Genomic DNA, 22,575 nt, shown 5'->3' with positions numbered 1-22,575 from the left:
CTTGGTTTAAAGTACAGTTGGACTATTCGCATTGGTAGACATGACTAAAGTCAAACAATTACCGCAGAGTTCAAAGTTGATATGTGTAGAGAGGCCTCAGATTAAAAAAAAAAATCTTAACTGTTGAATGTCACAGAGTTTTAAACCACATAAAGATGCTCATTTCCCCTTAAGTCAGTTGGTCCTTGTCATCATCACTTGTGACCCCTAAAAATGAAGCAATAACTATAGAAGTTATGGCCTTAGAGTGAACTCCTGACCTTCAGAGAGGTCTTTTTGACAGATGGCATTATTGACATGTCACAGTAGGAAAAGCACAGGTGTAAATAATAAAATCAGTGATGGCTGAATGCCATTTAGCTGCTTAAGTTTCAGGGGCCTGGTATAATGCATGCTGGCTCACTGTCACGACGACAGGGATGCTTGGAATAGAACACTGTTCATGTTATTAGTAACATTTGTGCTTCTCCTGCCATGTCAAAATGGCTGCTGTGGAAAAAGCTCCACTGGGACCCACTATTCTAACTGACCTTTTCTCAATTTAATTGACCCTACAGGTGGCGCTGCTGAGGCTGAGCTGGAGCGAGCTGTTCATCCTGAATGCGGCCCAGTCTGCTCTGCCCATACATATGGCTCCTCTGCTGGCAGCTGCTGGGTTTCATTCATCGCCCATGTCTGCTGAGCGCGTGGTGTCTTTCATGGACCAGGTCAGGGTTTTCCAGGACCAGGTGGACAAGCTGAACAGGCTGCAGGTGGACACAGCCGAGTACAGCTGCCTCAAAGCCATTGCACTCTTTTCACCTGGTAAGTTGGATTTTTACAAAAAGACTGAATGATAATTGCTGCTGTAACTGGATCACTTCACACTCAACTGATCCCAAGTGTCTTAATGGAAAACAAAACAGGACGATGTGTGAGGTATTAGACAGGGTTCAGGTTTCTGAGCGAGTAAGACATCAAATCCCTACCAGCTCCAGAGATCCTCTGACCTCACTGTAGGGGAAATACCATTTCCATGCCCATTAAATATGAAGCAACGCCCAGGAGATGGTTAGCTAAGCCTGGCATTAAGACTGGAAATGGGTAAACAGTTAGCCTGGCCCCATTCAAAGATAACAACATCCACCCAAGAGCACCTCTAAAGCTCACAAACTCTTGTTTGTTTGACCCGCACAGAAATCAAAGTTATGTTTGTTTACAGGAGATATGTGCCTATTTCTTGGCTGGGTGCGGTGACTGTTTTCAAGGTGCTGGCAGGCAGATTTTGCTACTTTTGCACAGAGCCAGGCTACCTGTTTCCCTCTGCTCTCAGTCTTATGCTAAACTAAGCTAGCCAGCCGCTGGTCTGAAGCTTTGTAAGTCTCTGACAGATATGAAAGTGACATTGATTCATCTAACTCTCAGCAAGAAAAGTGTATTTTTTCCCCCAACCAATTATTCCATAAAGGGACCAAAAATGTAAAAGCATGAATGTACAATTTCAAATTGGTGTACAAGTGTAAAATAGAAAACATGTAAAAACAGAAAAATCAAATAGTGATAAACCTTTGGGGGGTTTTTTGCCCTACAGATGCATGTGGTCTAACTGACCCAGCCCACGTGGAGTCCCTGCAGGAGAAGGCCCAGGTCGCCCTAACAGAGTACGAGAGGCTGCAGTATCCCAACCAGCCTCAGCGCTTCGGCCGCTTACTGCTGCGCCTCCCAGCTCTGCGCGCCGTGCCAGCCAACCTCATCTCCCAGCTCTTCTTCATGCGGCTGGTGGGCAAGACACCCATCGAGACGCTGATCCGAGACATGCAGCTATCAGGGAGCTCCATCAGCTGGCCCTATGCCGCGGGACAGTGAACCCTGCTGACTCCAGAGTGAGACAGACCGAGATCAGATTGCAAGGAATCAGAGCTCACAGAGATTACACACAAGTACAAACTGAATGTTATAGATACAAACTGGGATCTCAGAAGTTTAAGGTCCTGTTTATGAACATAGAGGTCAGCTTTCCCCATATTAGCTCTGTATAGCTTGGTGGAAGTCACACCAAAGCTGCTTTCAGGGAAACAAAAATGTGTAATTGTCATCATATAGTATGTTTGCAGCACTTGTCAGTTTTGATCTGACCTCTATCTGATCTCGCTCCGTCTCATTCTAGACAAAAAAAAAAAAAAACAGGGCTTTTATTAAATTGCAGACTCTGACATGAGGCCATGTGCCTGTACTACCTCCTCCCATATCACCCCTAATGTGACTCAGTTTGAACCCAGGCTCGGTGTGTTTTCCCTCTAATTTCTTTTTTTAGTCAAAATGAAGCCATAGCAGTGCCACATTTATAGACAGAACTGGCCTCAAGAGGCAGCTCCAAAGCTTTATATCATCACACGAGCAGATCATACCTTTGTTGTGTCATGTTTGATATGTGCAATGAAATATCAGACTTTGTTACCAAATGTATTTATGAAGACTGCAAGGTATCACCTTGTACAGCATTAAAACGAGGCATGGGCATTGTATTGTATATTGTACTATGTGAAGTACTGTATATACAAGACGAGGCATTATGCTTATAATGTTATAAGGAATAGTTCAGCATTTTAGGGAATTTGTTTATTTGCTTTCTTGCAGATTTAAATGAGAAGATCAATTCCACTTAGATGTCTGTTCAGTAAAGATGATGGTGAGGCCTGTTAGCTTAGCTTAGCATAAAGACTGGAAACAGGTGGAACAGTTAGCTTGGCTCTGTCCAAAGATAGATATATGCTGGGCTATTTTTTTTTTTTTTTTTTGCCAGGGTCAGTAATTTCATGGAGTTTCAACTGTTTTATTTAATAATTATTTTTTTTCCCAGAGTCCGTCTAAGCCCATGCTAAGCTAAGCTAACCAGCTGTTGGTTCCAGCTATTTATTTACTGTGCTCTGTATGCAAGAAAGTGAGTTGTATTTCTTAAATTGTTGAGCAATTCCTTTAATATAGTATATTATACAATAATGTTAGTGCAGTGGTAATCGACAGGAAGTGGAGGTGAATGTATTCAAACACACCCTGGCTCCTCAGACAGTCACATCCCCGTTCAACATTATTACCTCATGTTTTATACATCCAAGACAGAGATTGTGTATTCATGTGCTAAAGATAAACATAAAGGGATCAAGGTATCTTTATCACAGAAACAATAAATAGTAATATTCCCCTGCTGACCTGTCTGTCCACCAGACTTTGGCCAAAATATATTTGAGAATGTTTTGAAATGTAATGCTTGCTGTAAGAGGACACACTAAGTTTGAGCCTTTCAAACTGGAGACTGTTGCCTCTGCTTTTATAAAGGTAGAGGTGGTTCATTTTATTTGATTGTTTTTGTTTGTTTTTACATTTGTGGTCCCCTTTTAAAAGCGGTGTGTTAAAGCATGGCCCAGTGGACAGAGGTCACTTTCAGATAATTATTATGCTTATGCAAGGTACTCCAAGTGTTGTAACTGTTGTAAAGGTTATGGTGTTTGTTGGTACTGAGATAAAAGGATACGAAGAGGTCACATTCATGAGTATTATTGCCATTAACCACAGCTCAGTGTGACAAAGTTTTTCTTGCCAAATTAACTGACTGAAAGAAAAGACAATGTGGGGATAAATGTGGAGTTTTTGTATTACCTGTTATTATGTCATAAAAAGGCAGTAATGGCCCTGGTCCCCGATGCTGTTAAAACATCTTTGCCAGCAGCTCATCATGCTGTCCTTGAATCACTTTGTGTTATTTGTTGGAATATAAACTCTAGTGAATTGAATGTAGCTTTACGTTTGAAAAGAAGCATGTTTCTATGATCATGCCAAACTTAAAAATGCAAGAGACGTTCATATGGCTAACTGGTTATTTTTGCATTACTAGAAATAAAAGTATGCACATTCCTTCTGTCGATGACTGGAGTATCTGAGACACTGAGACACACATACATACACGTCTGTAAAACTCTTAAACACTGCTGGCAATTTCAGCGTCAAACTTCCTGATAGGGACTGAAATAATTAGTCAATTAATTCCTTAGTTAATTAACAGACAGTTTGTTAAATCAAGTAAAAAAATGTTTGCTGGTCCCAGCTTCACAATGTCAGGATTGTTTAATTAAGATGTTTCAGTTTGAGGCGACGGATCAGATAAAACAAGACATTTGAAGATGTCACCTGAGAACTTGTTACAGGCCTTTTTCACCATTTGTGATATTCTATAGACTAAATCAACCATTAAATCACAAAAACAAACAACAGATTAACTGATGTTGAGAATAATGGGTAGTTGCAGCTCTATTCCAGATATTACATGTACACATTTGTATTAAACATAAAAGGTTACACACAGTCACATGACTTCTGAATTTATTTCTTTAAATTATCTTTCCAAACTGCTATAAAAGCATCTATTCCATCATGTTTACTCGATATTTAGCTACTTACTTGTGTTTGTCCTCCAAATACTGACACTCTGTAACATCATACTGTTATTATTTGTTTAAACTTGACATGCGCTTTTATTATAGATCAAATCCATGTTTCCCAAATTGGCAGAGGAACCTAAGTTCATTTCATGAGGTCTCATGAAATGAAGAAGGTACTCCAGAAAAAGGCAGCTTTTAGCACATAGTAAGAGAGAATGACAGCAAAAGTGACAGTAAGGGCAGAGCAAGCGCAGTCTAAGTAGGTTGTGATATTCAGTTAAAATAATAATTTGGGTCTAAGAGCTGTGCCCCAATTCCATACTACATATTAATTATAATCGGGTTTTGAGTGTGTAGTACATTTGCACTGGTAGGTGTTGGTATGCAAACTAAAAACATTAGTGTGCTGTTCGTGTACACTATTATCTGACAACGCAGTACACAAAGGCAACAGAAAATTCAAATTGCAGATGGTGGCGAAACAGCGATGGAAAGATCTGACTGTGATTGATGTATTATATAATTTTCTGTCAAGTATAAAATGATTGAAATGCGTTGATATTTTTCTTCACTATCTGCACTAAAAGCACATACTGTACACAGCCAGTGTGTATGGAATTGGGATCAAGCAACAACAGCCCCAGCAAAAGATTTTCAAAGTGGTTTACCAGATGAGGGCAGCAACAGCTCACAGTGAGCTGTGATCGGATCAACAGTGTCCCTGCTCTCCCTGCTGGAGGCTCACTGCAGATGCAAAGAGCTGCAGATATCTCCAAACCAGGAGGGTCAGCAAGCCATTAAGTAAATGAAAAATAAACAAATGAATAAGAGATGGGAATTAGAGAGATTAGAGAATTAGAAATGTTTATTACTTACTGAATTCAATACTTTTTAGACATCATACTTTATGGAAGTACACAGTTACAAAAATGGTCTTATCATAGCATCAAAGAAAATAAATTCATACAAAAATAAATGGCTCGCAAATGGTTTGTAAAATGACAACAATGTTCTTCATAAAAATACAAACGCATGACAAATCAAATGTGTGTCTACACAATTTTAGAATGCACACTAGATCGTAACACTTTGCACATCAAGCGGATTAATACAAACATTACCACACATGGAATTAGCAGATGATCACTTTCATTGGTAAAGAATCAAACGAAAAAGATGAGTGCAGCTTACATACTACGACAGACAGTGTTTTCCAGTTTGTTGAGGAGCATGCATGATGAAAAATAGAAAAATAGTCTGGATGTTTTTACTTATTTGCATAGCTTGAACACACTTTGAATGACCACTGATTAAAAAAAGACAATGGGTCTTTAGTATGAACAAATAACAGGTAGTGTCATCACAAATGCTAAGATACCTGCAGAATCTAACAGACAGATACACACTGTAAATTTGTTCATGGTGTGTAGTATGAACAGGATTCATTACAAGTTTATATACAACACAACAGTGCCACACATGTATCTCATTGGCCAGCTGTCCCCTTTTTGGTCTCACTGCGTCTATGATAATCTGTATCAAAATCTTAGCTTAGACAAAAAGCCAGCACACATGAGAAATTCACATGACTCCAGCAAAAAGCAGTTAATTTCACTGATGACAAAGTTAGATACAGACACTGATGCAGAAGATGAGAAAAGCCCAACCAAAGCTCATCTGTCACAAAGATAATGCTACACCAAGGGTTAAAAGATACTGCATATTTGGCAGCAAACAATCCCAGCAACCCTCAGCCATCACTACCTTCTCCACAATACTGTTCCACCTCTTATCTGTGGAGATAAAACAACGAAAAGTTGCCAATCTGAAGAGCAAACAGAGCTACAGAAACCGAGCACAGTGTTATCACAGGTGACTAAGGGTCGGGTGACTTTCAAACAACCTCCCTCCTTGCACGCCCTCTGATCCACACGGGGCTGAACACTGCAAACAAAGAGCTGAATCTTTTAGAAAAAATGGCAGTGTTTGCTGTGGAAGTGGCTACAGCTGAGGGTCCTGCTTCCATTTCCTTCCAAAAAAAAAAGAGTTACTTGTACATAACTGATCAGAGTGAATGAAGGAAAACACAAGGTGATCATTATTAACATACAGAATGTTCCCTGTGTGTGTGTGTGTGTGTGTGTGTGTGTGTGTGTGTGTGTTGGTTCTGTACAGGTAACTTTGGTCTCAGGATGTCAGAGTCTTTGCCGTATTCTGGAGTGTATCTTGGCCTGTTTCTGTGAGTGTTTGCTGTGTGGACCACAGAGCTCAGCGTCAGCACTCAGTGCATTCACGAGTGGTTCTTGTCGTAGTCCTTCACCATGCGTTTGATGTGGAACAGTTTGTGTCTCAGCCTGCGACACCGCTTCTTTTTCAGCTGGTAGTCTGATGTCTACAGAGCAGAGAGAGCACAGATGAGTCATCTCATACTGCAAAACAGTGAATGCATATCTATGATCCAGAGTGACGTGACTTTTATAATAATACTACACGGTGAAAATGTTAACTCTTCTTCTTTTAAACAGAAATAAAAGCTATTAATGGCAGTCTGAGTTAGAGAGAACACAAATTACAGGCAATTTATGTGAAAATGTGTACAATGAAAAATAAATGATGTGACATTTGGTAACTTGATGTTACGAACAAAATCTGTAATATTTCCAAAACTAACTTCAATATGTCTTGATGGAGTTTAGTATATAGAATGCATCATCATGTTTCCTCACCTGCTTCAGATCCTTCAACTGGTTATATTCCTCTGCTACAGCCTGTGGATCATGAGAAAAACATGTGATCATCGCGTGGCCCTCACATACAAACTGAGCGTTGAAGGAATCTCGTCTTTTCCTGTTTTATGTCTGTTTTTGTTCACTCATCTGAGTATCAGACGTATACTTGCATCTACTCACTGACATGAAGAACTGTGCAGGTAGCGGAATTCCAACAATATTCACTCAGTTGTGGAGTGAAAAAGGGCACATCTTAGTGAAGCAAAGTCAAATATGTTGGATATGTGATCTGGTTGGACCAATCAGTGCAGTGACTCCATTACTGAGAATCAAATTGTGCAAATGCTGCAAGCTGTGGATGCATGTAAAACTCTTATTTTAATGGTTTCTATTGTTCCCTCTGTGCACCATATTAGCATAATTCCCTTTAACAATTCTCACAACTTCTGCATATTAAGTACATTAAAAGATTTCTTATGTGAACTGGAACTGTGGCAGCAGCAGATTTCCTTTCAGACTGGACGGCAGTGCAAGGTTTACATTTCTTTTATCTTCTATAACAATTAAAATCCTTTTTGGCATTAATGCAGAGTTCTTGCTCAGAAACTCCAAAACACTGAAGGGCCAAGAAAACAAACCACATGAAGCAAGAGGACAAAGAAGGGGGCAGCAAACCCCCATGTGTGATTCTGGGAGTGGAATATGAGTGTGGCACAAATGCAACGTCAGCATACTGTAGCTGTAAACTGCAAATCTAAATTTAGGCAATCATAAGGGAGAAGCTCAGGAAAGAATTTTTTTGAGGCATGTGTTTGAGGTTTGTTGGGAAATCTCTGCACATACAGTCAGTGCTGTGTAGAATAGCGTCTTGTGTTTCAGTATATCATTTGTTTTTGCATTATCAGGATGTCTGATGGCTTTGCAGTGAGCACAGTGTATATCTGACCTGGTATTTGGCAGAGGTGTCATCCAGTGTGTCCAGCTGTCGGCTGAGTTTGTTCAACTGATCGTTGATGTCGTCCATCTCAGCACACAGGCGTTTGTATTCTCTAAGGTCGGCGTCAAACTCTCTCTTATAATCATGGCGTTCAGCATCAGATGTTATCTCTGGGTATGTGCTGGAGGAGGAGAACGAGGCGCAAAAGATCAGAATCAGAGAGACTTAAAACACTTTGCGTTTCTGCTCAAGAACATTGCACCTTACAATCTTCACTGAGGTTATCAGGTGCACTACTGAGTCACAAGCACACAGTGCACAGGTCAAGGAGGAATACTGTAAGTGCTGGTTTCAATAATGGTATGTTAGGCTTCAAACATCTCCCTCAGAGATATTCTTTAAAGTCTGGGCAGACCAAACCACAGCCAAATATAACTACTTTCTCATAATGTACAGTGACTGCCATGTTTTGTACCTTTAGCCCAATTCTCTTATTCTGCCTGAGTACAACCCATGTGAAGTGGCATGCCTCAGAGGATTAACGACTCTCCTAGACAGACTGAAGCATATACAGACTGTAGCCTTTTCCGCTTTTCACTATTTAAGCATCTGTTTATCCAATATTCTATACTTTCATTTTTCCACCCAAATGATATTATAGCTACATTTTCCTATAAATCATGTCAGTCTCATGTGAGCTTGATTTTCTGAGCTTACAGTTACGGATTCAAATGAAAGAATTAAGGTCTGGTCCCGAGAGAGCGACAGTATTTAACTGCAATCTACATTCTGTGCTCTTAGATGATGACATTTCCATCTTTAATCCAGACAGTGTATGAGCTACACGCACAGATACAACAGTGCAGTTGTGGAGGCTTAAGTCTCACCTCTCCCATTCTTCTCCGTCGAGTTCATTGCCCGTTTCTCCGCCTGTTGTGTACTCTGTCTCATACTGAGACTCGTCCAGCTCAGGGTTACGTCTGCGTCTCTTGCCCCTGTTGGCAGAGGGTTTGCGGCCTCCGCCGGTCTCCTCTGAAGGGCTGGAGCTGGTTCCTCCACCATGGGAGAAGACTTCTGATGGTCGGCTGGTCATCCTCTCTGAGTACCTGCAGAACAGCGACAATAACAAAGGAGATAATAATCAAGTGCATTAGCATAATAACATTAGGACGATTTTGCTGCCTATATTACTCCAAATAAAACTTGAAAGGGGCCGAAAAGCTGAATGAAAACAGAATGTGTAATTGTGTTTTTCTCTTCCGCTGTTGCCTTGACATCTTCTTCTGTCATCCTCTCAGGCTGCCTACAGCCCCAATGATAATACAGACCACATGTATGCAGCCTGAGAGGCAAACTCAGGACAAGTCATTCTCTGCTGCTCATTAAACTTACTGCTGTGATGACACTCTAAATCACACCGAGTAAATCAAACTGAAACTCTAAGTTAAACAAGTTAAGTGAAAAGCAAATTACATACAGACCATCGGGACCCAAATAACTCTTGGAACTTGGACCAGGATTGGTCTAATATAAAACAAATATTTACTAACATGGCCCAGATAGACACCACATGAAGGGAGATAAACACCTTGAGCCACTAATAATTACTGTTGCTTACACTCTACTATTTGCCTCTGTGCCATGTGGAGGGCCCTCAGTGACCAGGAAGCAGCTACAGCTCTTTAATAACAGAAAGGAGGAATCGTGCTTAATTTTATACATTTGTGGGGATTTGTGGAGGAATCCAAATCCAGCAGTGCAGATATTACAAGTTCTTACAAAAGAGGCTGCATTATTAAAAGGACTGCAGGTCTTCAGGCTAACATTCTTCTGCTGATGAAAAATGCCAGTTATGTTTACTTTGTGAGAGAGGAAATCGTCCAAATCAAAACCATTGCAGTTGTCAATGTAAAATGTGATTATTTTGTCCTCGAGTCTGTGAACATTAACAGGGAAGTTTTTCACCGGCACTGAGATGAAACTGTGAGAAGCAATGTCACACACACACACTGCAATCTTGGACTTTCATGCAAGCAAAAACAAGGTGCTTGAGAAATCACTTCTAGCTTTGAAGAAAAGCAAATACATATTAGTTCACAAACATCCTGCCTTCTCCCTCGCTCAGAGATTTCAATGAACATGAGAAAAAAAAACAAGGGAAAGTTAATCCAACCGGGGCTCAAAGGTTACACACAGAGCTCTTTTTGTGGGCAGGGCAATATGTTTTCAGGGGCTTTAAAACAGAGCAGTGATTAGATATTGCTTGTGTGAGTCACATGCTTGGAGGTTCACTGTTTGCGTGGAATCTTTGCTTTACAGTGTACAGACTCAAATGTCGCAGCTACTTTTTTAATAGCAATTTATCATTGAAACAATGACCTAATTCTGCTTCCGACACATCTGTCTGAGTGGAAAGACAGTCACAGCTACAGTATTCATGGTAACATAAATAAATAATACACGACATGTCAGAAGGAGTATTTTTTTTGTAATGCCTCTCTTTCCTCGCCATGCAAAACATTACATGAACTTTTGAACCAATCAAATGTGATTTGGGGGCAACTGAGAGAGAAAACAGGGTCACCCACTCATTGTGGACGTAGTCATCTTCATTATAGGAGCTGCTGTCCACCTTGGCTGGGGGGTAGGAGATGACACTGTTGGCCGAGGCGTTGAGCAGACCGGCTCCCTTCTCTGACACCAGCAGGGTAGGGGCGTCTTGAACGCTGCGGCTTTCCTCCACATTGTTCACCTACAGCAGGGCGGAAAAAACAGAAGGAATCAGCTCAGCAAACACAAACAAACAACTACAGCACTGACAAAAGAGCAGGCCACATTACAGGCTCATTTTCTGACTGACATCCTGTTCAAGAAGCCATTAGTTTTCTCCTCTTTTCCTTAGGCCTCCACTTGAGGTGAAAAGAGAAAAGCTGAAAAGTAATTAGTGCTCCAGCATTGCAGGAGCGGTCGGGCATGTAATTGGACAGCACAGTCCAACTCTTCGGTGAAATGAGGGTTATCTGTTTGGTTTGCCAGGCTTGAAAAGGTCAAGGGAACAAAAACAAAGGATGACTAAAGGCTAATTGTAAGCTAAATCCAACACTAACAACAAATAAAGCAAAAGCCTTGAGATTGTAATGTAGCTCATAGTCTGTTTACAGCATTTGATTAAGTTAAGTTCTTTTTCTGATAACAGTTTCTGACATAAAAAGGTTAGCCACAAGGATCCAGTATGTACACAGAAAATATCAGGCAATAATTCCAGCTTTGCTTTCACTTCTCTCTATTGTCCGATGTCTCCTTGAACACCTGGAGCGGATGCGCTCCTCCTTTCTTTCTTCAAACAAAAGCAAACAGTGTCTGTCATCTATATAAGTTTGCTGTTAATCTGTATTTACAAGTCCTTCCTGTGAGGTCAGAGGGCCTGCGTGAGGGGATTCCTCACAGTGAAGACCTCAGGGGTGGTCACTGCTTCTTCCACTTCCACTGGGTTCAGTAAATTCAGCAATCATTAGATTTAGCTTTTCTTTTTTATTTGCAAATGTATTTGACAGGGACCACGTATAAACAGAAATTTTCATACTTGAAGTCCGATGCATTATGCATACGCCTTCCACGTAACCTCTGCACAAACAGTCGAGTCTAAGCTTTAAACAGGTCTTTCTGATTCTCTGTGACCTGGAAGTCTAACTGGCTTAATCTTAGCAGAAACCCTTTTGTTGTTCTACAAACATGGCAACACAAAGAGGACATGAGGTCACTAAAAACACGTTAAAAAGGAGACTAAAACGAAAATAATTCATCGTAAATAAAGGTTAATAAAGGTTTTAAATTAAGCTTCAAATCTAGATGCACAAAATATCTGCCATGGTAAATGGATGGAGTAATGCTACATTTAAAAACGCATATTTATGGAAAAACACAGAAAATCAGAGTACCACGCAGGACTATGTGCCTCTGAAATAAGACATCTACTGCACCTGCACAAGAGGTCATCAATATTTGCTGTACTTATCGACACAGTATCGCAGCACCAGCCCCCGGCCAGTGAGTCGAACACTTTGGCCGCTGGTTAGAGGTGAGATTTTAACGATTATATAACGCTTAGAAAACATCCATCCTCCTGCTTTCTTACTCTCGTAAATTCCTCCAGTGCAGGAGCAGAGCCTAACACCAGCCTAGCCCCCAAAAAACAATAATCATGGCGGGTGGAGTGCCTGGGTGGGGGAGAGCTGCCCTTCTTGCAGCTGCAGGAGAATCTCACTTCAAGACTGCACTTCATGTAAGAATCCCAACAATGCACCCTCAGTGTGAGGCACAGCGGCTTCTGGGCTGTGAGCAGAGTGTGTACGCACAGTAAGAACGTCTGAGAGCCCTGGACCTGGTGAGGAGAGGCATGAAGGGACAGATGGACAGAGACGGACCCAGGCAGGGAGACAAAACAGTGGATGCTGATGGGGAAGAAGGTGCAAATAGAAGCAGACAAGCATGGAAGAGTAGAAAAGGTGAGGAAGAGGTACATGCGTGACAAAACGAAAGGAGAAAAGCAGCAGCAAGGACAGTCGTGATGGAAAAGAGTGGAAACCAGGGAGTGGTGTGTGAGAGGAAAGATTTGGCATAGTTAAATGTCATAAAATGCAAAATGTGAAGCTTTATGTAGCTGGAAAATGTCTCCTTCAATACCAAAAACCACTCTTAACTGCAGGCATGCGTGTCACCAAAGAACTAGTGAGAACCCGTCCACAGCACATTCTATTGAGCTATGTATTGGACTATTGGTCAGACTAATTACAATTAGATATTTTTCCCAAATCATTCATCCTCACTATGCCACTATACTATTCCTCAGTAACACGAAACATTTTAAAGCAGAAACCCAAACAGTCAGACCAGGCACAGCACTTTGGAAGCAACATTTAGTTTTATTCTAGCTCGTTTCATGTGTAGACAGTATTATTCTATATATAACAATGCTGTGCTATTACTTTAAACCATCTATGAAACCTGCCCAGGATGCATTCACTCTACATCAGTGCAGCGCTTCAATGTTTCCAGCTAACAGCCAGCCTTCATGCATGACCTCATGCAGCAGACACAATGCTCTGGGCTCGCTGAATGCAGCCAGTGTGTGAGGTCATCAGAGTATGGCAGGCCTCCCCGAGCTCAGCAACAAGGATGGGTCCAATCTCAAACCAACCACAGCCTTAGACTGTCACTGGCCTTGTGTTTAAAGGAGCCAAACAAGCCCGATGACTCATTTTGTGGCACAGCTACAGTATGCAGGTAGCACAGCAACGAAGGAAATACATAACTGCAGTGTGGAACATGAGGATATGTGAGGAAAATTAGGACAAGGGGGCAGTTATACCACACAAAGAGCTCCAGTTTATTGAGCCTGTTGCAGCATCAATATCTATCTACCTACAGATAGACATATACTAATTTGTGGCACACGGTGGCTGACCTGCTTTTGTACAGAATAATGTCTCCAAGGAGCAAAGTTCAGTATGTTCCCAACCTACATACTGCAAATGTTTTAACCCTTGAGACTGACTAGCTAATAAATACTAATAAATATTAATGACAACAGTCATCAAAGCCTCTAAGAACTCTTTGCCCTTTTCATCAACCTTCATAATCCAAAACTTATCATACTTTTTTAAAAACACTATTTACATCAAACGTGTCACGAATTGTGATATTTCTAAATGCAGTAGCAGTTTACACTCCATTACTGTACCTACAATAAGTGCAATGACATCAGCGAGCATGGCTCCATTATCAGACACTAGTATTAGTCATTGGGTCCACTCTAGGCTTGTCCTACTGTGCTCTGCCTGTACACCTCCGTGGACATGATGCCATATTCAAGGCAATGACAACCACTCTGAAAAACAAACAGCTCTGTTTAGTCCAATATAACAGCATGTCTGTTCCTTCTGGTATTTTCTAGTCAGCGCAAGAGATAAAGTGTAACTGACAGCACTTTGTGCATCCTTCATTGACTAATTTGATCACGATAGAGCCAAGCCTCTGAGTCAAAAGTGTACAGATATGTATGCTTATGCATGAAGAGGGGAGGGCAGCTCGGCCTTCCAACCCCTTACTAAAACAAAACAATGGGGGATTAAGGGGACAAGGTCAGCAAGCAATATTTGTAATTGTTTTCATGCAAAATTCAAGAGATTTAGTTCTTTATTTTTTCTATTTATTTGTATTTTTTTCACTTGCAGTTGGCAGTTGTGCTGTATGTACTGTATTCCACGTGTGTGCAGGTATCGATTTGTGTTTGTGACACTCCCCTGCTCAGCAACTGAACAAACACTGGATGTGGACATTAGGTACTGGGTTATGTACTGGGTTGCTGACTACAGTGTCGACGGAAAGGAAATATTCCACAGACCCATTATCATTTAAGTTTAATAGGTGTTTCAAACCTAGTTCATTGACTGTTTATGACCATCAACTAAGTGTTCAAACCTGAGCTCCTGATGTGAACTCATTGTCACTCACTGTGTAAAACAGGTATCATTTGAAATGGTCAAGTCAATTATCAACCCATGTCTCAGGTAACGGTATACGAGCAGTGTGATGCTGACAGGTAAAAACCAGAGGGCAGGCTCTCTATAGAAACCACCTGCCTGCTTACGATCCTCTCAGCTGGTTAATGATTACTCAGAGTGAAACCAGGTAGTAGACCATGAGCAAACAATCGCTCACTGCTATCATCCCTGACCCAGAACAAAGCGAGTCAGTCACAGGAAACACTGTCACAGTAGTGCGACCGTTTCCCTACCAGGTCCTATAAAGTGATAAGGATCTGTATATGACGCTCCTTGGACTTTCAACTCATAAACACAATCGATGAAAACAACCGAGAGATTTAAACTGGCCAAGAACATTGCAAAGTCTTTCTGATCAAATGGTGCAGCCATGTCCAAAATAGCATAACAAGTGACAAACCAACCCCAGGAATGTGCAAGTCTCAGCTTGGCTATTTACTGCATCTGCATCACCACATTCACCTAACCTATCTTTATAAGTGATGACCACCTTAGCAGGATGACTCCTTCACTGATGGCCTGCCTACTTACCTACTTTGCACTGTAAAAACAGGTGAGAACTAATTTGCACATTTCAGTGTTGGTAGCTGAACCTTCTATGCAGAAAAACCACTGTAGTCGATCATTTCATCATCTAATCAAATCCATTGTTGAACATTGCGTTCCATCCACTTTCCTTAGGCTGGATTTAAACTCTCTGTGACCCTGTTTACTTGACTGCAAGCTGTGCATGCACAAACTCAGGGTCAGTTAAGGACGAAATATAATTTTTCTTTGTAAATCCTGTGTAAACCCGGTCTTATTAAACTGTGACTACCATCCTGTTGTCTCTTACCCATTCCTCTACATCTCTGCCCTCTGAGGCCTTCCCGCCAACGAGAGGCTCTTCCCAGTAGATGTTTGGTTTCCCGTAGCGCCAGATCTTCCCTCTCGTTTTGTGTGCAAAGAAAGCCGCAACACCAAAGGCGATGACAACCAGGAATCCACACGCCATGGCAACTCCCTGGAAAAGCAAGAACATGGGAATAAAGTTGATAATCTGTAAGATAAAGCTGGTTTATCCTGGTACAAAAAGTACATTTTTGTGACTCTGTGTACCCAAAAATGCAACAAATAACAGATACCATTACAAACGAGCACAGGACTGATAAGACGAGAGGCTGTAATATGCTTTGTGAGTGCACTTTTATCTCACTTTTCCCAGATTTTTAACAGCTTTATACACAACAGTTTCACAAAAACAGATGATGTACAGTATGATACACATGTAAACCCAATGCATTTCAATTACATTCATTTTAGTGCCGATATATAAATTAACTGACTAGTCGATGAACACAAAACTAATCATCACCAATTTTGACAATGATCAAAATCATTTAATTAAAAAAAACATTCACTGGCTCCAGCACCTAAAATGTGACCATGTCCTGCTTTTCTTTGTTTTATGTTATTGTACAGTGGATATATTTGGTTTGGGGGTGTTTGTTCATACAAAATAAACAAAAGCAATGAAATTTTGATGGGCATTTTCAATAGTTCCAGACAATTTATGCACTAAACAGTTAACACACATAAAACATATAAATTGATCACTTGCAGCGGTAATTTCCTCATTTTAATATCTTATTATCTGAATCTGAACAGGGTCCAGGAGCAAACCCTGCTGTGTCACATCAAACGCTGACTCTTGACCCCTGATATTTACAAAATACCTACAGGAAAAGCTACAAACCTCCTGTGGGTCCACAAAGCAGTAGTGGTAGAGATACTGGTTGTACATAGGGAAGCCTCCCACGCCTCCCATCTGTGCGTAGCTGGTCTGGTAGAGGCTCTGGCACATCATAAGCATGGGATTGTACATCATATTGGAGGAACCCTGGGCCATGGGGTTCACCCCGACAATGTAGACAATGTTTATGACACCCTGGAGACAACAAGACGTCAGTATATTGACAGCAGTATTGATATTTACAATAAAAAAAATCTCAAGTCCCTCATTGAAAAGACTTACAGTAGTACTTGTCACTATTCATTCAACAAATAAAGTGAAACACTCCAACCAGTTCAAGAAAACCATGTAAACACTTCAATGAGAGCTTGAACGAGAATGAGAAAGTGAAGACTCTCTTTCCATATTGAACATCTATGTACTAATCCCAACCCAAACTCCAGCAGTTTGGAATAACACATCCATACTAACCAGCATACATCATCTCGGTGTGATCTTGGACAAACATCTTTTGAAAATGTGTTTTAACTCACTCAGTAAAGAACGTAGATCTGAGTTAAACTGTGTGTACAGCCCTGCTTCTGATTATACTTCTGGTCTGTAGGGTTTTTGAAAACACGCATATTTAAATACCATTCATAACACAGCAAGGCGTTTACAGTTTTCACTGTCAGCTGGGATGTGGGATGGGATCCCAGAATATTATACATTAATGTGAGACTCTTGAGCAGAGAGAACGGTTTAAATACAGTTTCTCAAATATCATTTTAAAGCGCCTACAATGTCAAACCATACATAACGTAATGCAGCAGACTGTAAACATTGAAAATGAACTCCACTTCAAGCTTTTACTGTTTCTTACAGTAATCAAATCTTCTTTCAGTTCAGGGTTTTTTTTTTAGCATATTTGCCTTACAGCTTATGAGAGGAAACAAAATATATTGTCCAGAGTGTGATGCAGCAATTTCCATTTTTTTGTCCTGTGTACAAACGTTGGAGTATTCAGAGCCTCTGTGGGCTGGGCCCTCACAAAAGGCACAGACTTCGTAAGTAGTAGAGTAATAAAGTCCTTAGAAAAGACAAAGTGTTTAGCTCTGGATATCACTAGATCAGGAAAAGCAGCTGAAGCAAAACTGTTTTATCAATGAGTGTAGGCAAGAGTCAAGAGCTCTCATACCAGAGACATGTAGAAGAAGTGAGCCTTCAGTCAGAATTTAGAGATATTTATCTGCATCCTACCTACAGACCATTGTGATTTCTACAATATTTGGCTCTCTTGTTCCTCTATAGTGAAGTCTTACGCATCTAATGAATTAATCACCCGTCATCAGTGTACAACGTGACTGTAGACTCTATAAACAACAGAGAACGTGACCAGCATAAACATACGGAAACCAGGAAATGTTAATGAATCCTACCTGAAGGAAAGCCATGATGATGCAGCTTATCAGGAGGGCCAGAAAGAACTTCCTGCTGCGGACGGTGGGGGATTTAGTGAAGCTGGTGATGAAGAAGACCAGCGCCCCAATGAAGTTAATGGCAGCCATGGCAATCATGGCAGTTTTGGCTGAGTAGGGGGAGATGTAGGAACCATAGCCGCTGCCGTAGCCGCCGTAGCCTCCATAACCCCCATAACCTCCATAACCACCGTATCCTGAACCGTAGCTGCCGATGCCATAACCACTGCCATAGCCCAGGCCCATTCCCATTCCATACTGCATTTCCCACATGAATGTGGAGGCCACGCAGGCAAATATTGCCACACACAGCACTATGACCGTACCCATCATGGCCCTGATGATTCCCGGAGGTGACAGCCATTTGTAGAAGTGCTGAGGCTTTTCCTCAATGTAGTAAGATCCAGGCGGAGGAGGGTATGCGTTGTAATCGCTCTGAGGGGCATGGAAGCTGCCTGGAGGGCCAAAGCCGTTGTTGGATGGCGAGGTGAAAGGAGGACTGTACACAGGTGGACTATCGTAGCGTTGCTTGTCAAACATTGTTCCAAAATGTCCTGACCTGTAAACAAAAACGACAAAGTGAAAAGACGCTGTGGACTGGCAAGAGAGCAAAGTGTGCTGTGTAAGTGTAAGAGAGTTGTCCAGCCCTGTTTTTCAGCTCACTGATAGGAGAAACACTATGTGGAGATATGGGAAAGTTAGGCGTGACTGTCTGTAGTAATGAACTCAGTAACAGAACAGTGTAAATGTTTTACCATTTCCAAGGGAGTGTGATTTATGACGGCACCAGTTAGGCTTGTTTGTGCAATTTTCTCTTTCAGGTCGGGTACATTAGGTTTTACAGACAGCACAATGTTTATCACGTATTATATCATGAGCTAGATCAGACCTGCTTTCCTACATTAACAGAAAATATAATTAGTAGAGGAGTGACCTTTGCTTTGAGGTCTCTGAAGCAGAAAAGTCAGAGTCAGAGTGGAGATGTCGGCACCAGGACGGGGAGCGCAGCCAAACAACAATACTTTCCTTTTTGCCTCTTCACAGGCTGTAGGAGTCTCCCTCCAGCCCCCACAATGCCCAGCCAGACTTTGAACATTTCAACACATCCCACCCTCCAGCTAAAAGTTTTGTTTTCTTTCTGCTACAAATCTTAGAGAGACATCCAAGGCCACAGTGTATACGACTAAACAATGACCATTCTTCTGCATGGAGCCCTACAGGGAGTGGATGTTTGAGTGAGAAGACATGTAAACAACAGGGCAAAGTTACTGCAGGGGACAAAAAAATGAGAACACTAATTCCTTTATTGCTCTTTCCTTATTTGCCAAATCAAACCTCAGCCTGATATAAACACAATGCAGAGTTCAATGTGCTTGTAACAGACTGGAAAGAAGTCATTAATCTGTTCATGACTAACAACTACTTCTGATAATGACTCATCTACTATGATTTTTTAAATGGATGCATTAATTGTTTAGTCGATAAAACGTCGAGCCTTTAAAATTATGTGTTTTGTCAGATCAACAGTCCAGGACGCAAAACATAGAAGGAGCTAATTCTCACAGTTGAGAAGCTGGAAGCCGGAGAATGTTTGAGATTTTTACTTGACAAGTGACTTGTTGTTAATTAATCTTGACAATTGATTCATCACGGATGCATTTTTCAAACAAATATGACGAATATTCTCTGGTTCCACCTCGTCAGACGAGGAGATCGGATCTTTTGTGATGTTTGTTAGTAAACTGAATATATTTTACTGATTTTAACAACAAAGAAATCTGACTCATCTCCACATTTCTGCTGTTCAGGCACCTTGGTGGAATTGTGAGGGAGGGGACGACCATTCAGAGACGAAGACACGCAGACGGACGGACAGAGAGACGGACCCTGGCACTGCCCACAGTCTACAGTACCGAGCGATAACTCTCCTCTCTTTATGGGACTCTGGCACACACAGCAGAAGAGGTCTCGCCTCAGAGCCTCCATCCCAGACACCTTCCCATTATCCCCTCCTTCATTCCTCCATATCCTTCACCCCCCTCACAATTCCCCTGTCCCCACAATCCCCCCCTCTTCTCTCCCTCCCTCCATAACTTCTTGCCTTTGTTTTGGCAGCAGGAGGGGCAAAAGTCAGGGCTGCTAGTCACAGGAACAGTGTTGCCATGGATTCAGGGTTAAAAAAAAAAGGAAAGAAAGAAAATTGGGGCAGTGTCCAGAGAGGATCAGACAAGGGCTCCTCTGTGCTGCTCCTGAGTGGACCGCGGCAGGAGACAGGGACAGAAAGACAGGGGGACAGGTGGGTGATGGGTGTCAGGTGTCCTTAATTGTTGATCAACAGCCTGTCTCATGAACCAGTGGACCAGTCTTAATTTATTTTCTGCTGCAGTGTTTGATTCTTCTCATAACTGGCAGGAAATAATCTGAGCCTCAAGCCCTTTCTGAGCGATGAAATGACACTGAGAGGGATCAAAGCGCTGCGGAGTCCTGTTAAACGGCCCCTTTTCTCCTTCATTACATGAGGAAAAGTACAACACTCTGAGGCCAGACTGGCTTCCTGTCAGGTAAAGAGGAATCAAAGGTTTTAAAGGCTTCACAATCAGAATCTTAACTTCCTCTAAACCAGCCGAAGAGCCAATCTGGGCGAAAATCTTGTAATTTCGTAATAAAGTAATACATTTTTTCAGACTAAGCTGCATCTATAATGATTAATGGTTGAAATCATTTGTCAGGCAAAAATTTGAATGTAAGAATTTGCTGCTTGTTCTTTTTAAACATTTGTCTTTGATTTTGATGAGTGGAAAATTACTCTGGGCATTTTCCACTTCTTTTTTTTTGTTGACATTGGATTGACCAAAAAATGAATTACATAAATAAAGACCAAAAAAAAATCATTTGATAATGACAATAATTCTTAGTCTCAGTTGTAGACTCAGGGGAGGCATTTAGGGATTAAACAGCAAATTCCCTGAACACAGCGTAGCACCCTTTCACTCAAATCATTTGTTGTAGGAACAGCACGGCAGCAATAGTAGGAATAACTAGCAGCAGTAACAGTTGCAGTAGTAGTCGTCGTAGTAGTAGTGGTTGTGGTTGTAGTAGTAGTAGTAGGAGTAGTAGTACAGTGGTGTTTGTCTAAAACTGGCTCACAAATCTCATTGTGAAGCTGGGCAGAAAGCTCAGCGTTTGGACCACAGTCACAGGTCAGGTCAGACACCCACCAGCAGCAGCCTGAGCTCCACTACAACACAGAGACTCTATCATCTGCTGCTGATAATGGAATTCCAGCCATACAGTCACATGTCTCACATCTGTCAAAAACAATTAGGCCCCTGCCCAACGTAGGCTGCCTGGGACCCGCTGCCATACACGCAGGAGTCCGCCAAGACTTCCTGCCCAAAAGCACCCCACTGAAAAATCCCCTGGGCCATAAAAACATGTGGAAAAAAACAGGCTGATCTGCATTCAGTTTCAAATGTTTTTGGCACACCGACGTAAAACTAATGCATACAAATAAACAACAGTCAAACTGTTTTAGAGAAGTGTTCGACTTAATAGTCAGTTTGGACACTGTGGTGATGCTGAAGTGCATTAAGTTATATCAACGAGGGAAGACTAAATGGTGAATTAAAAAAAACCTAAATAAACATTTCCTCTTCCCTCTGTGAAGTATATTATCCATATTTTGTACTAATAAACTGTGTTTTATGCTTCAAAGGTGTTCAGTTACCATACTTGTTAGAGGATCCTATGCTGTCCTGTTTCTATGTGCTGTAAATTGAAGACAAATTTCCACTCTGAGAGACAGTAAAGTTCCTTCATGAAGGCTGGATTTCCTGCAGCACTGCTGCATTGAACTGAATAGTCTTACCTGGGTGTACCTAATAAACTGGCACCTGAAGGGAATTAATAAGTCATAAACTAGTACTCCACACAAACACACAACTAAATCATAATATCTTAATAACTTCATAACTATTTCTTCTAACCATGTAAATTAGAGTTACTGGAGGAGCTGGTTACATCTTACAGCATTTCACATGTTCCAGTCCTGAAAGACACCTCTAACACCATGATGAGAGGACATCAGGCTGTTGGACCTGCCGTGTCTCTGGCAGCGGGGTTTCTTTATTGTTTGGCATTGATCGCGGTTTGACTGCTGTGTACGTTTCCAGCCGCAATTAGCTTCAATCAAGCAATCATCAGATTTCATAAGAGCCGCTAAAAGCCAACGGCACCGTCCTGAAGGTGTTTTCCTTCGTGTTGTCTCAGCAGACCTTTGGTACAGTGAGCTCACGAGCGTTAAGTGACTGGATAAGAAGACGAGGGTCCCACCTGTCGACGGTACATAATATCCTCTTTTCACTCAGATACTTCAGGCAGAAACTTTGACCAGCTTAACAAAAACACATTCATGCAAGTTTAGTCTGCCAGACTAACTCTACATACTGCCATTACAATACGCTTAACCCACTTTCACTTTCCTACCTGAGGGTCGCTGAAGGGGAATAAAACTCTGCCAGTCCCCGTTTCCTGTCAAAACTGCGCTTCTTCTCAAAGTTTGGAGCAGTTGAGGGAAAAAAAAATATTGTGTCCGTCAGAGATTGAACCAGTTTCTCAGTGGATATTAAGGAGAAGCTCTTAGTCTGAGGCTAACTTTGAGGGTCTCCTCTCCGCTTTAACCTGCTGTCCGCGGCGGAGACTGCGGCTCCTTCTCAGACAGCAGCCTCTGAACAAGTGCTCGG

General features: G+C 41.6%; 2 protein-coding genes across 4 annotated transcripts in view; one reads left to right on the top strand and one right to left on the bottom strand.

Annotated features, from left to right (window-relative positions):
• nr2f6b (nuclear receptor subfamily 2, group F, member 6b) overlaps window positions 1–3,891 on the top strand; it is an 11,067-nt gene extending 7,176 nt beyond the window's left edge. For both annotated transcript variants that reach the window (XM_076724603.1, XM_076724614.1), the window contains exons 4-5: window positions 558–804; window positions 1,571–3,891. In XM_076724603.1, the coding sequence (XP_076580718.1) occupies window positions 558–804; window positions 1,571–1,845 (522 nt within the window). In that variant the 3' untranslated portion in view covers window positions 1,846–3,891. The remainder of the gene's footprint in view (window positions 1–557; window positions 805–1,570) is intronic.
• LOC143316810 (occludin) lies at window positions 3,881–22,575 on the bottom strand. Of its 2 annotated transcripts, XR_013076621.1 has the most exons (10): window positions 22,319–22,575; window positions 17,795–18,392; window positions 16,380–16,571; window positions 15,480–15,647; window positions 10,670–10,833; window positions 8,969–9,187; window positions 8,091–8,262; window positions 7,142–7,183; window positions 6,050–6,807; window positions 3,881–5,948 (listed from the first exon to the last, which is right to left on the bottom strand). XR_013076621.1 is itself a non-coding variant. In XM_076724510.1 (9 exons), the coding sequence occupies exons 2-9, from the start codon at window positions 18,371–18,373 to the stop codon at window positions 6,706–6,708; spliced, it is 1,638 nt and encodes a 545-aa protein (XP_076580625.1). In that variant the 5' UTR covers window positions 18,374–18,392; window positions 22,319–22,575; the 3' UTR covers window positions 3,881–6,705. The 2 variants fall into 2 exon arrangements, 1 of the variants encoding a protein (XP_076580625.1); XM_076724510.1 differs by having other exon boundaries at window positions 3,881–6,807.

Source organism: Chaetodon auriga, chromosome 3 (assembly GCF_051107435.1).
Source record: "Chaetodon auriga isolate fChaAug3 chromosome 3, fChaAug3.hap1, whole genome shotgun sequence".
Classification (NCBI taxonomy): domain Eukaryota; kingdom Metazoa; phylum Chordata; class Actinopteri; order Chaetodontiformes; family Chaetodontidae; genus Chaetodon; species Chaetodon auriga.
Note: the sequence above shows the minus strand (reverse complement) of the source record. Positions and strands in the feature narration are given on the sequence as shown.